The sequence below is a fragment of the Symphalangus syndactylus genome, chromosome 17 (genome assembly GCF_028878055.3).
Source record: "Symphalangus syndactylus isolate Jambi chromosome 17, NHGRI_mSymSyn1-v2.1_pri, whole genome shotgun sequence".
Lineage (NCBI taxonomy): Eukaryota > Metazoa > Chordata > Mammalia > Primates > Hylobatidae > Symphalangus > Symphalangus syndactylus.
The window spans coordinates 73,344,933-73,357,688 of record NC_072439.2 but is presented as its reverse complement, the minus strand read 5'-3'; the positions used below and the strand labels follow the sequence as shown (position 1 = coordinate 73,357,688).

General features: G+C 38.5%; 1 protein-coding gene across 4 annotated transcripts in view; it reads left to right on the top strand.

Annotated features, from left to right (window-relative positions):
- The window catches only part of PLD1 (phospholipase D1), a 210,283-nt gene that overhangs the window by 93,070 nt on the left and 104,457 nt on the right, over positions 1-12,756 (top strand). For all 4 annotated transcript variants that reach the window (XM_063621672.1, XM_063621673.1, XM_063621671.1 and 1 more), the window contains exons 9-11: positions 3,148-3,300; positions 7,481-7,630; positions 8,336-8,419. In XM_063621672.1, coding sequence (XP_063477742.1) covers positions 3,148-3,300; positions 7,481-7,630; positions 8,336-8,419 — 387 coding nt within the window. The remainder of the gene's footprint in view (positions 1-3,147; positions 3,301-7,480; positions 7,631-8,335; positions 8,420-12,756) is intronic.

Below are 12,756 nucleotides of genomic sequence, written 5' to 3'. Positions count from 1 at the left end.
AAAGAACAAAGCTGGAGACATCATGTTATGTGACTCCAAACTACACTACAGGGCAACAGTAACCAATACAGTACAGTACTGGTACGAAAACAGACACATAGACCAATGGAACAGAATTATAGAGCCCAGAAATAATACTGCACACCTGCAACCATCTGATCTTCAACAAAGCTGACAAAAACAAGCAATGGGAAAAGGACTTCCTCCTTAATAAATGATGCTGGGGTAACTGGCTAGCCATGTGCAGAAGATTGAAACTGGACCCCTTCCTTAGGCCATATACAAAATTCAACTCAAGTTAGATTAGGAACTTAAATGTAAAACCTAAAACTGTAAAAATCCTGGAAGACAACCTAGGAAATACCATCCTGGACATTGGAACTGGCAAAGATTTAATGATGAAGACACCAAAAGTAATTGCAACAAAATCAAAAATTGGCAAATGGAATCTAATTAAACTAAAGAGCTTCTGCACAGCAAAAGAAACTGTCAACAGAGTAGACAGACAACCTACAGAATGGGAGAAAATATTTGCAAACTGTGCTTCTGACAAAGACCTAATAGCCAGCATCTATAAGGAATTTAAACAAATTTACAAGCAAAAAAACAAAAAATTCCATTAAAAAGTGGGCAAAGGACATGAACAGACACTTTTCAAAAGAAGACATCCATATGGCCAAGAAACATTTGAAAAAATGCTTAACATCACTGATCATTAGAGAAATGCAAATCAAAACCACAATGAGATATCATCTCACACCAGTCAGAATGGCTATTAAAAAACAAACAAACAAACAAATAAACAGATGCTGACGAGGTTTCAGAGAAAAGGAAATGCTTATATGCTGCTGGTTGGAGTGTAAATTAGTTCAGCCATTGTGGAAAGCAGTGTGATGATTCCCTAAAGAACTAAAAACAGTATTACCATTCAACCCAGCAATTCCATTATTGGATGACCCAGAGGACTATAAATCATTCTACTGTAAAGACTCATGCATGTGTATTTTCATTGCAGCACAATTTACAATAGTAAAGACATGGAATCAACCTAAATGCCCATCCGTAGTAGACTGGATAGTCCATGTACACCACAGCATATGAAATCATGTCCTTTGCAGCAACATGGATGGAGCTGGAGGCCATTGTCCTTAGCAAACTAACACAGGAACAGGAAACCCAATACCACCTGTTCTTACTTATAACTGGGAGCTAAATAACAAGAACTCATGGACACAGAGGGCAACAACAGATACTAGGGCCTACTTGAAGGTGGCGGGTGGGAGGAGGGAAAGGATCAGAAAAAAATGCCTGTCAGGTACTATGCTTAGTACCTGGGTGACGAAGCAATCTGTACACCAAACCCCTGTGACACAAGTTTACCTATGTAACAAACCTGTACGTGTACCTCTGAACCCAGAGTAAAAGTTAAAAGAAAAAAATATATCTATTGACAAAAAAGAAAAAGGGAAGAAATCAGAGGAGTTTTTATGAATGGCATAATAAAGAAGAGCTTTCAATAAAAGCCCAGCATCAAATTACTTTGATATCTAATGACGAGTAAAAAGAACAGCTACAAGACACAGATGAAAAAAAAATTGAAGAGGATCAGAAGAATTAATACTGTTAAAATGACCATACTATCCAAAGCAATCTACAGATTCAGTGCAACCCTATCAAAATACTGATATTTTTACAGAAATATTAAAAACAATCCTAAAACTCACATAAAACCACAAAAGACCCTGAACAGCCAAAGCAATCCTGAGCAAAAAACAAAAACAAAAAACAAACCAAAGCTAGAGGCATTACACTACCTGACCTCAAAATATATTACAAAGCTTTAGTAACCAAAACATATGGTATTGGTATAAAAACAGACACATGTCCAGTAGAACAGAATAGAGAACTCAGAAATTAATCCATGTATCTACAGCCTGCTGATTTTTCTGAGGGCATCAAGCACATTCTTTGGGAAAAGTGCACACTCTTCAGTAAACAGTGCTGGGAAAACAGGGCTACCCTTTGATACCAGAGCCTTGGTATTTGTATTAAGGAGTGTTATAAGAACTCTTATAAAGTGTATAATTTCTGTGTTTGCTTTGAAAATTGTTATCGGGAATATTATTCATTATGTTGTTCAGTTGTATTATGTTAGGTCCCAAATGAGAAACTTTGTTTGGAATTTAGTTTTGGAGGAAATCTACTTTTTTCTTTAATTTATTCATTTGACAAGAAAAACTAGGAAGCTTATACCCACATGAGTGTGTCATCTCTGTAATTATATTTGCCTTTGTGGTTAGGTATTTTAGGTATTTACTTTCTGTGACCTTGATGTTTTTCCTTTTCTGAACCATACCACATATGTTCTTTGCTGTAAGTTATCCTAAATCCACTCTATGCCCTTTTATTAGGAAGGAGACAACTTATGCATTAAAAAACAAATTAATGAAATGAAACTATGTGGAAATCAATGTAGGTTTGTCTACATTAAATTCCAAGTTATAAAGCCATTAAAACATAATGTAATTCCCAATTTCAGTTAAGATTTATTATAGATATATTTTAAATACTGAGTTCCCATGCTATATTTACAGTGTTACTTAGTTTATATTCGGACGTTCCAACCTTACTATTCCATAATGTGGAAGTGCCCAGAGTGCTTTACTTTGTCTGATATGCGCTATTATGCCAACTTTGTTACTTCTCAGTTTTCAAATGATTCAGTCTATCACTCTACAATTGCACGCAAATAGGAATACATGTTGTTATATGCAGCCTGATGAAGTTACCATTTGCATTCACTGTAAATGGATCCCATCTCCTCGGTCTTGCCCTTCCTGTCATACATCCCGTGAGTGCTACCTGCCAATATTAGGGACATTCCTCCAGTTTTGCCATTAGTGTTTAAAGAGCTAATGAATTACTGTGAATTACTTGGTGCACTGTTTCTTCGAAAAACGTAATAGAAAGGTTTTGTTGTTGTTTTTTGTTTGTTTCATAGCGATTAAAAAAAAAAATCTCCTGTGTAGAAAATGTAATTATGTCTACAGTCTGCCAGAGTGATTACTTAAGACTTGTCATAATGATAAGTTCTTCTCGTTTTATTTACTTAATACAACTTTTAAAATACTTACTACCTTCTTACAGATGGTTAATAGTGAAAGATTCCTTTTTATTGTATATGAAACCAGACAGCGGTGCCATTGCCTTCGTCCTGCTGGTAGACAAAGAATTCAAAATTAAGGTGGGGAAGAAGGAGACAGAAACGAAATATGGAATCCGAATTGATAATCTTTCAAGGTACAAATTTCAAATATTTAAAAAAGATTTCTACAAAAATGTCTTAAAAACATTTTTTTCCTCAACCTTAAGTAAAAAAGGAGTTTAAAAAGTGTTAGAAAATTGTAATTTAGAGCTCATCCTCAATCAATAGCAATGAAACCACTTTTCTCCTCGTATATATTTTAAAGAGTATCCTGTGTGCAAGAGTGTGAACAAACAATCCCGTATGTAGATGTTTGCCTATGTTAACAGAAATTACTATTCAGTTTGCCAGTTTACTAAACAGATAGATTAGAGCAATAGTTCACATTTTTAAAATAAATGAAACTTTTACTTTATAAATCAATATTCTTTAATTAACAAAACACCAAGAGTGATTTGTTTTATAAAAATTGTTACACACATATTTTAAGAAAGGTATCTTCTTTTTCTTTGAGACAGGGTCTCACCCTGTCACCCAGACGGGAGTGCAGTGGCACAATCTCTGCTCACTGCAACCTTCACTCACTGCAACCTCCATCTTTCAGGTTCAAGCCATTCTCCCACTTCAGCCTCCTGAGTAGCTGGGACTACAGGCGCCCGCCACCACCCCGACTAAATTTTGTGTTTTTTGGTAGAGATGGGGTTTCACCATGTTTGCCAGGCTGGTCTCGAACTCCTGACCTCAAGTGATCTGTCTGCCTCGGCCTTCCACAGTGCTGAGATAACAGGCCTGAGCCACCCCGCCTGGCCAAGAAAGATATCTTGAAATGACACTCATGTACATTTATTATAGATTTTATTAGTGAGTACATGTGTATGTGATCTTTCTGGAAGATTGTAGTTATACCATGTATGTGTGTCTTTATACATACATATCCATTTGTCTCTATATAGTTCATTCACCATCATGTATATGAATATATATGCATTTCTCCCTGTACACATAGTTACCAACATAGCTTCATATTCCCTTACTAATTTACGTGTGTGTGTGTGTGTGTGTGTGTGTGTGTGTGTGTGTATAAAAAGATGATGAACTTCCTGATGATATTCTATGAGAATGGAACATTTAAGATTGTGACTGGAAATATAATGGTGCTGCCATTACACTTTCCTCCTGCATTCCTGTTTTACAGTGAGCCAGAGAAGTCTGGCCACAGTTCTCATTGGTCCCTTACTTTATTGGCCACTTCATCTGCATTTCCCACTCTCGCTTACTTGTATGTCATTGCCAAATGAGGCTATTCCCATCCAGGTTTCATTACCTTCCTTCCCGGTGTAAGATCCCCCCATGATTTATCAAATAAGGCCAAATTCCCCCACTTATTTTTGAAGGGCATTTATTTTCCTGCCTTTATTTGAAATTCCTCCCTAATACGCCTTGCAGGTTCTATGGAGGCAGCATTTTTTTTCTTGCCTCTTTCCCTTTGCTTTTCTTATGTCCATGTTTGGAATAGCTCTTTTTTATCCCCCTTGATTCTGACTCACATCCTGTGATAATGTCTTATCTTGTTACTTGTCTCTTCTGTAAAGTCTTCTCATAACTGTTTTTCAGAGGCTTTTTAGCTCAATTGGAGTAGTGCTTGCAGGATGGCTCAAGCCCAGGCACCTCCTGTGCCCTCTTGTCTCCATCCCTAGAAACTCGTGTCTCCTACATCACACGCGATGGGGATGCTTCACTCCTCTCAGCTCCACCACGTCTCTCCTCCCGTCTCCGCAGCCCAGCAGCAGCAGCCTCTCCCTGGCTTCATGACTTTCAGACAAAAGCCAGCATCTACCTCTGACATATTGAGGAAAGCAGTTTGGACATGGCTAATCTTCATAAATAATTCTTTTAGAATCTGTGAACACAGCCCCCTTCCCTGTGTCTCATCAGGATCATTTCGTTTCCTCAAAAAAGCAACCTCCCTCCTCACGCATAGTCTTCTTACATTGGTGTGATGGTAGATTTCTGCCTACATGGCAGGGATACAGCTGGCTCCAACACTCTGTTTTCCTTCAAACTTCAGATTTGGATAACTTATTTTTCCCTCTTAGTAGTAGGCAGAATTCTGACACTTGGCATTAAGAAAAAACTTTCTGTAATCCACTCTGAATTTTTTTTTTTTTTAGCATTTATAACTCTGTAAGAGTTTAGGATAGTTTAGTTATGAGTGACGGAAAAATCTAAAGCAAACTGGCTTATACCAAAGAGAACTAATCAGCCATGTTGAGCATGACTGATTCCCTTGTGGTAGCAAGATGGCCACCTCCCACACTCACACCAAATTCTGTGGAAGCAAGAGAGTACCTTCCTGGCATTCCTGAGCAAGTCCTCACATTTGCTTAGGAATGGCTGAAAGGATACTCATGTCCATTTGTTATAGGAATGGATGAACAAATGGATGTGAGCATCCTTTTTTTTCTGGTATCGATATGTTTAATTGATTATTATTGCAAAAGAACAGTTTTCCTGGCCAGGCGCGGTGGCTCACGCCTGTAATCCCAGCACTTTGGGAGGCCGAGGCGGGCGGATCACAAGGTCAGGAGTTTGAGACCAGCCTGGCCAATATGGTGAAACCCTGTCACTACTAAAAATACAAAAACTAGCCGGGCATGGTGGTGCGCGCCTGTGGTCCCAGCTACTTAGGAGGCTGAGGCAGGAGAATCGCTTGAACCCAGGAGACGGAAGTTGCAGTGAGCCGAGATTGCGCCACTGCACTCCAGCCTGGTGACAAAGCAAGACTCCATCTCAAAAAAAAAAAAAAAAAAAAAAAAGCTGGCACGGTGACTCATGCCTGTAATCCTAGCACTTTGGGAGGCCGAGGCAGGCAGATCCCCTGAGGTTGGGAGTTCGAGACCAGCCTGACCAACATGGAGAAACCCCGTCTCTACTAAAAATACAAAATTAGCCGGGCATGGAGGTGCATGCCTGTAATTCCAGCTACTTGAGAGGCTGAAGCAGGAGAATCACTTGAACCCAGGAGGCAGAGGTTGCAGTGAGCCGAGATCTCGCCATTGCACTCCAGCCTGGGCGACAGAATGAAACTCGGTCTCAAAAAAAAAAATAAAAACAACAAAAAACAGTTTTCCGATGATTAGTGAAATAGAAAACTCACAATATGTTCATGCCAGAACCACTTTCTGGGACCAGGAAGATGGAATATGCCATTTTGCTTAGCTTTGTTGAAGAGAAGGGATGGCTGTCATGAGGCACAATTGGGATGATATTTCCAGAAGCTGAGGGAATGGATACTAGGGAGCACAAAGGGAAGCGCCCTCTGGAGCAGGGGTCCCCAATCCCCTCGGGGTACCAGTCCGTGTCCTATTCGGAACTGGGCCGCACAGCAGGAGGTGAGCAGTGGTTGAGGGAACATTACCACCTGAGTTCCGCCTCCTGTCAGATCAGCCAGGGCATCAGATTCTCACAGGAGCTCGAACCCTATTGTGGATTGCACATGCGCGGGATCTCAGTTGCGCGCTTCTCACGAGAATCGTATCACTTCCTGATGACCTGAGGTGGAACAGTTTCATCTCGAAACCACTCCCCATCATCCGTGGAAAAATTGCCTTCCACAAGCCTGTCCCTGGTACCACAAAAGTTGGGGACCACACCTGTAATCCCAGCACTTTGGGAGGCCAAGGCGGTCTGACCACGACGTCGGGAGATCGAGACCATCCTGGCTAACACGGTGAAACCCCATCTCTACTAAAAATACAAAAAATTAGCCGGGCGTGGTGGCGGGCGCCTGTAGTCCCAGCTACTGGGGAGGCTGAGGCAGGAGAATGGCGTGAACCCGGGAGGCGAAGCTTGCAGTGAGCCGAGATCGCGCCACTGCACTCCAGTCTGGGCGACAGAGCGAGACTCCGTCTCAAAAAAAAAAAAAAAAAGCTGGGGACCGCTGCTTTACAGGAGCCAACAGCTCTCTAACTAACACAAATAGAACCTCACCTTACCCCTCTTTCTTTATCCTCCTCATGGCCTAGCACACAGCTCTAGGTCTATGGTGAGTAGCTTTATGCATGTTTGCATGAGTGAATGAATAAGTAACCTGAACATTTATTTTTGTTATATCGAATGTATTTTTAGAAATACTACCAAAAAATGTTAAATGCCTGCTTTCTTGATGTTCTTTGCCTCAAATTTCAGTTTATGTTTGGTATACTACCAAATAAAAAAGAGCATGAGATAGAACAGAGTGACCATTCTTTTCAATATTTGGCTTTTTCTTTAAAGGACACTTATTTTAAAATGCAACAGCTATAGACATGCTCGGTGGTGGGGAGGGGCTATAGAAGAATTCATCCAGAAACACGGCACCAACTTTCTCAAAGATCATCGATTTGGGTCATATGCTGCTGTCCAGGAGAATGCTTTAGCTAAATGGTAAGTTATTATTGCTCTAAGCCTGTCAAGGCAGTCATAGCATCTAATATTACACTGGTCTAAATTCACCTGGAATCAATTTTCAAAACTGTGAATGATTGTGCATTATACTTAACAAGGGCTTCTCTTTTTGTGATAATTATGGGACTACCTGATTATAGATTAGTTTTTCAATTGTTGCTTTTAAGATTTTTCACAGTGAGCTTAGCTAGCTTTAGATTTTGGAGTTTGAATTTTAAAGCTAACTTCATACATTTCTTTAATATGCAAATGGAAGGTTTATTTAAGTCATCAGCCCTAATTTAGGAAAAAGCATTTACTTGCTAGGTATTTCTTTTAAATAAAGTCACAGTTAGCATGTTTTTCTACCCGTGGATTGGAAGCTTGTTTGTTTTCAGTCTCAGAAGAAAAACTGTATGTAAGTTCAACAGGATAGGAGAACTAATCTGGCTCCTTACGATGATGAGGCTCAATAAATTTGTTGTTCTCTAAGCAGAGAAAAATCAGGCTGCTTACACTTACTACTCTTCCTAGGCAGCAGAGGAAACTTGGTATTTTCAATCCTTGTTTTCCAGTTACACAAAGGCAATGGTGGTTATGTGTTATGTGGAGACTCTAGGCAGTGGCTTCCATGTTTTGCTTCACCATAAGATATGTTTCTTTTCCTTTTTAATAACAAAAAGGAACAATAAACTTGTCTTTCAGGTATGTTAATGCCAAAGGATATTTTGAAGATGTGGCAAATGCAATGGAAGAGGCAAATGAAGAGATTTTCATCACAGATTGGTGGTTAGTATTTGTCCCTGGGAATGTTTTCTGGAAGTCTGTATGTTTAGAAATGTACGGTGGTATAATGCTGTTCAAGAATTACACATTATGAAAATCAGCAGTATCTATGGATGGTTTGGCCAGAGTCTTAACCAATTGACTAAGCCTTCAGTGAAAGGCCTTTTCAAAAACCTTGGCCTCAGCAATATTCATAAAATACTTAGTTTGAACAATTGGGTTTTATATTTGCATTTGGAAGCAGACTTCCAAGTTTTCATGTCAGTGAAGATTATGCTGTAATGCAAGTACAGTTATAGAGGTAATGGTGTCTTTGGATGTCTTTTTCTAATTTTGGTATGTCTGTCATGAGAGCCAGTGAATATACTTCTTCTAAATTGTCCTTTTGATGTTGAAATAGTTCCACTTGCCTGTTACCGTAAAAATATCCTCTGTAATGACTAGGCCTGGTCAGCTGTTCTAGAGATACATCCGGTTTCAACTTTGTGACCACCTTAAAAAAATATCCATAAGAGTTGCTATGCTTATTAAAGTCACCAGAAGCCTCATATCTGAAACTCATTTAGCTCTTAGGAAATTTACTCCTGTAGTTGGTGTAGGCATTCTAGTCTGACTTCAGTTCCAATCATTCATCTGCCTGGAAAGTTAAAACCCATTACACATGCCAACACTGGCTAGAATGGACATGGAAATGTCTAAAATGTGTTTTCCTTCTAGGAACTTAGTAGTAGTTGCCTGAATTACCCCTTATTTTACTCTATCCAGTTTTCTTCCAAAAGGTACCTTATAGGAACTGTTAGTATATCATCATAATTTATTCCCTTCTAATTCTAGGTTTTGTGGGCAATATCAATATCTAATTCAAGAATGCGAACACATCTTTTGCTTCAGTTGTCTGGAAATCTGTAATTCTAAGGCATGCTTTCTTAACTTTGGCCCTGTTGACATTTGGGGCTAGATAATTCTTTGTTGTAGGGGGCTGTCCTATGCATTGTAGGATGTTTAGCGGCATCCACTAGGTACCAGTAGTAAGTTCCCAGTTGTGACCACCAAAATATCTTCATACATTGCTAGATGTTCCCTGGTTGGGGTTGGGAGAGGATGCAAGATCCCTGTTGGCTGGGAATCACTGATCTAGAGGGGATAGACAGGGTATGTGGTGGCCAGCATGCTCATGCTTGTGGAGGAGCTTAATTCTGATCTTTCTATTCTTGCCAAATTTTGTCTTTTCAGTCAGTTACTAGGAGGAAAAAATGTTTCATACTTAGGAGCTATTTCTTTGGTCGAATATTTTATAAACACTTGTGATAATAAATTTGTGCCAGTGAGTACTATATTCTTTAAAAAATATTTCTGAAAGTTTGGTGAAGATGTGAGAGAGACTAAAAATAATTTTTCTATTGAGCCTAGATTTTCATGCTTTATGTTTGAACACCAAAATTTTTTTAACTTTTAAATTCAGGGGTACAATTGCAGGTTTGTTAAATAGGTAAACTTGTAGCATGGGAATTTGTTGTATGGATTATTTTATCACCCAGGTATTAAGTCTAGTACCCACTAGTTATTTTGCCTGATCCTCTCCCTCTACCCTCTGAAAGGCCCTAGTGTGTGTTGTTCCCTTGTATGGGTCCATGTGTTCTCATCATTTAGCTCCCACTTATAAGTGAGAACATGTAGTATTCGGTTTTCTGTTCCTGTGTTAGTTTTCTAAGGATAATGGCCTCCAGCTCCATCCATGTTGCTGCAAAGGACATGATCTCATTCTTTTTTGTGGCTGCATAGTATTCTGTGGTGTATATGTACCACATTTTCTTCATCCAGTCTACCATTGATGGTCATTTAGCTTGATTCAATTAAACATATAAAGAGATGGAACCCTGAATGTTTTCCTCTCTACACTCAGCAAGAGAATGAATCGGGGTTAATTTATTTTTCATAACTGCACTAGGATACCATTGTATTACAATGCATTATTAGAAATAAAACCTTCACAGTAACTTCCCTCAAACAAGTAAAGAAAATTCTTGTTATACAAGCATATTGCAAAAAGGAGCATTCAGAAACTTAACCAAACCCTAATATGCATAGAGCTGAGAGAGTGGGGTTATCTACCACAGTCTCTATATGGAGTCTGTATGTTAAATGTGTCAGAAATAGGATTAATAAAACAGGAGAATACAAAAGAAAAACAGTGAACAGAGATTTTTAAAAGAAGGAGTTTGTAAAGGGTAGAGAAACAGAAGAGACAAAGGTTGGGCTGGAGACAAAGGTTATAAAGAAAATAAAACAGCATTGCATTACTAACTGGCTCACAAACAAAGACTATTCTAGGTAAAAGAATATATGTTTTAAATGTATTTAAGTTGGTTTTAAATGCAGCTTTCTTTAGGTTAGTTTTAATATTGTTAGTGTTTTTCAAATGATGGGTTGAGCCTCTTTAGTAATTGTTTATGAAAATAATTTAGTAAGTTGTGACAAGCGTTTAAAAAAACAGAATGGCATAGGATAGGGAAGGGAAGGGAAGGGAAAAGAAAGGAAGGGTACAATGTAAGTGGTAATAAGAGCTACTAATTTTGGAAACTTTTATTTCAGATGTAGATAGATAGATAGATAGATAGATAGATAGATAGATAGATAGACAGATAGACAGACTGACCGACCGGGTATTGGTTTGGGTGTATAATATATTTCTTTCTGCAACTTATGGTCCAAAAGTTTAAAAGTTTGAAAGCCACTGACTTTCGAAAATGGTTAGTAAACTTTTTCTTTAAAGAGCCAGAGAGTAAATATTTTTTTAGGCTTTTCAAATCATGTATGGTCTCTGAAGCATGTATATTTTTTTACAACTCTTTAAAAATATAAAAACCATTAGCTCACAGCCATACTAAAATAGTCTATGGACAACATTTGGCTTGTGAGCTATAGTTTGCTGACACCTATCTTAGAAGATAGATTTAATTTACCACATTTTATCAATACTAAGAGCTAAATACAGTGTTTTCCAAAATTGTACCATTTTACATTTTCACCAGCAATGTATGAGAGTTACAATTCTTCCACATAATTGCTAGCACTTGGTGTTGCCAGTCTTTATTTCAAAGTCCTTATTTCAAAGGGTATACAATAGTGTTTTATTATGATTTTAGCTTGTATCAGCAATATCGTTGCATGGTGAGCAAATTTTCATGTGATATTTGGACATTGGTTTAAGTGTTCAAATCTTTTCCCTTTTTTTGAGAGGGAGATTATGTTAGTCTTCTTATTTAGTTGTAAGAGGTATTTGTACATTCTAGTTAAAGTAGTTGTTCCATTTCATTCTGGCCTCCATGATTTCTGTGGAGAAATTCTCTGTCAGTTGAATACATTGTTCCCCTCTAAGTAATGTGTTATTTTTCCTCTGAGTGGTTTCAATATTTTCCTTCTGTCTTTAGTTTTCAGAAGTTTGGTTATGATGTTTGGGTTTATCCTGTTTGGGGTTCTCTGAGCTTCCTGAATCTGTAGTTTTATATTTTTTGCCAAATTTAAGAAATCGTTAGCCGTTATTTCTTTACACATTTTTTCTGAATTTTCCTCTTTCTCTCCTCCTTCTGAATCTCCAATGACACAAATAGTGTCTTATTTATTTGCCTTCAAATTCATTGACTCTTTCCTCTATGACAGGGTCCCCAACCTCCAAGCCAGTCCCCAGCCTATTAGGAACCAGGCCACACAGCAGGAGGTGAGCCAGAGGTTGTGGCGGGAGGTAGCGAGCATGAGCATTACTGCCTGAGCTCCACCTCCTGTCAGATCAGCTGTGGCATTAGATTCTCATAGGAACATGAACCCTATTGTGAATTATGCATGTGAGGGATCTAGGCTGCCCACTCCTTATGAGAGTCTAACTAGTGCCTGCTGGCCTATCTGAGGTGCAACAGTTTCATCCAGATATTATCCTTACCCCCTACTCCCACCCATGGAAAAATTGTCTTCCATGAATCCAGTTTCTGGTGCCAAAAAGGTTGGGAACTGCTGCTCTGTGATCTCCATTCTGGTATTGAGCCTATCCTGCGAGGTTTGGGGGATTTATTGTTTGCTTTTGTTTTTCTTGTGTTTTTGGTAATTGTGTTTTTCACTTTGAAAATTTTTATTTGGTCCTTCTTTATATATTTTTCTATAAGACTTTTTGTCTTTCCATTCATTTTAAGAGTGTTCACGCTTACTTAGAGCATTTTTATAATATCTGACATAGGCTTAAGTAGATAATTTCAATATCCATGTCATCTTGGTATTGACATCTGCTGATTCCCTTTTCCGTACAAGATAAGATTTTTTTTTTCTGGTTCTTTGTGTGCCGGGTACTT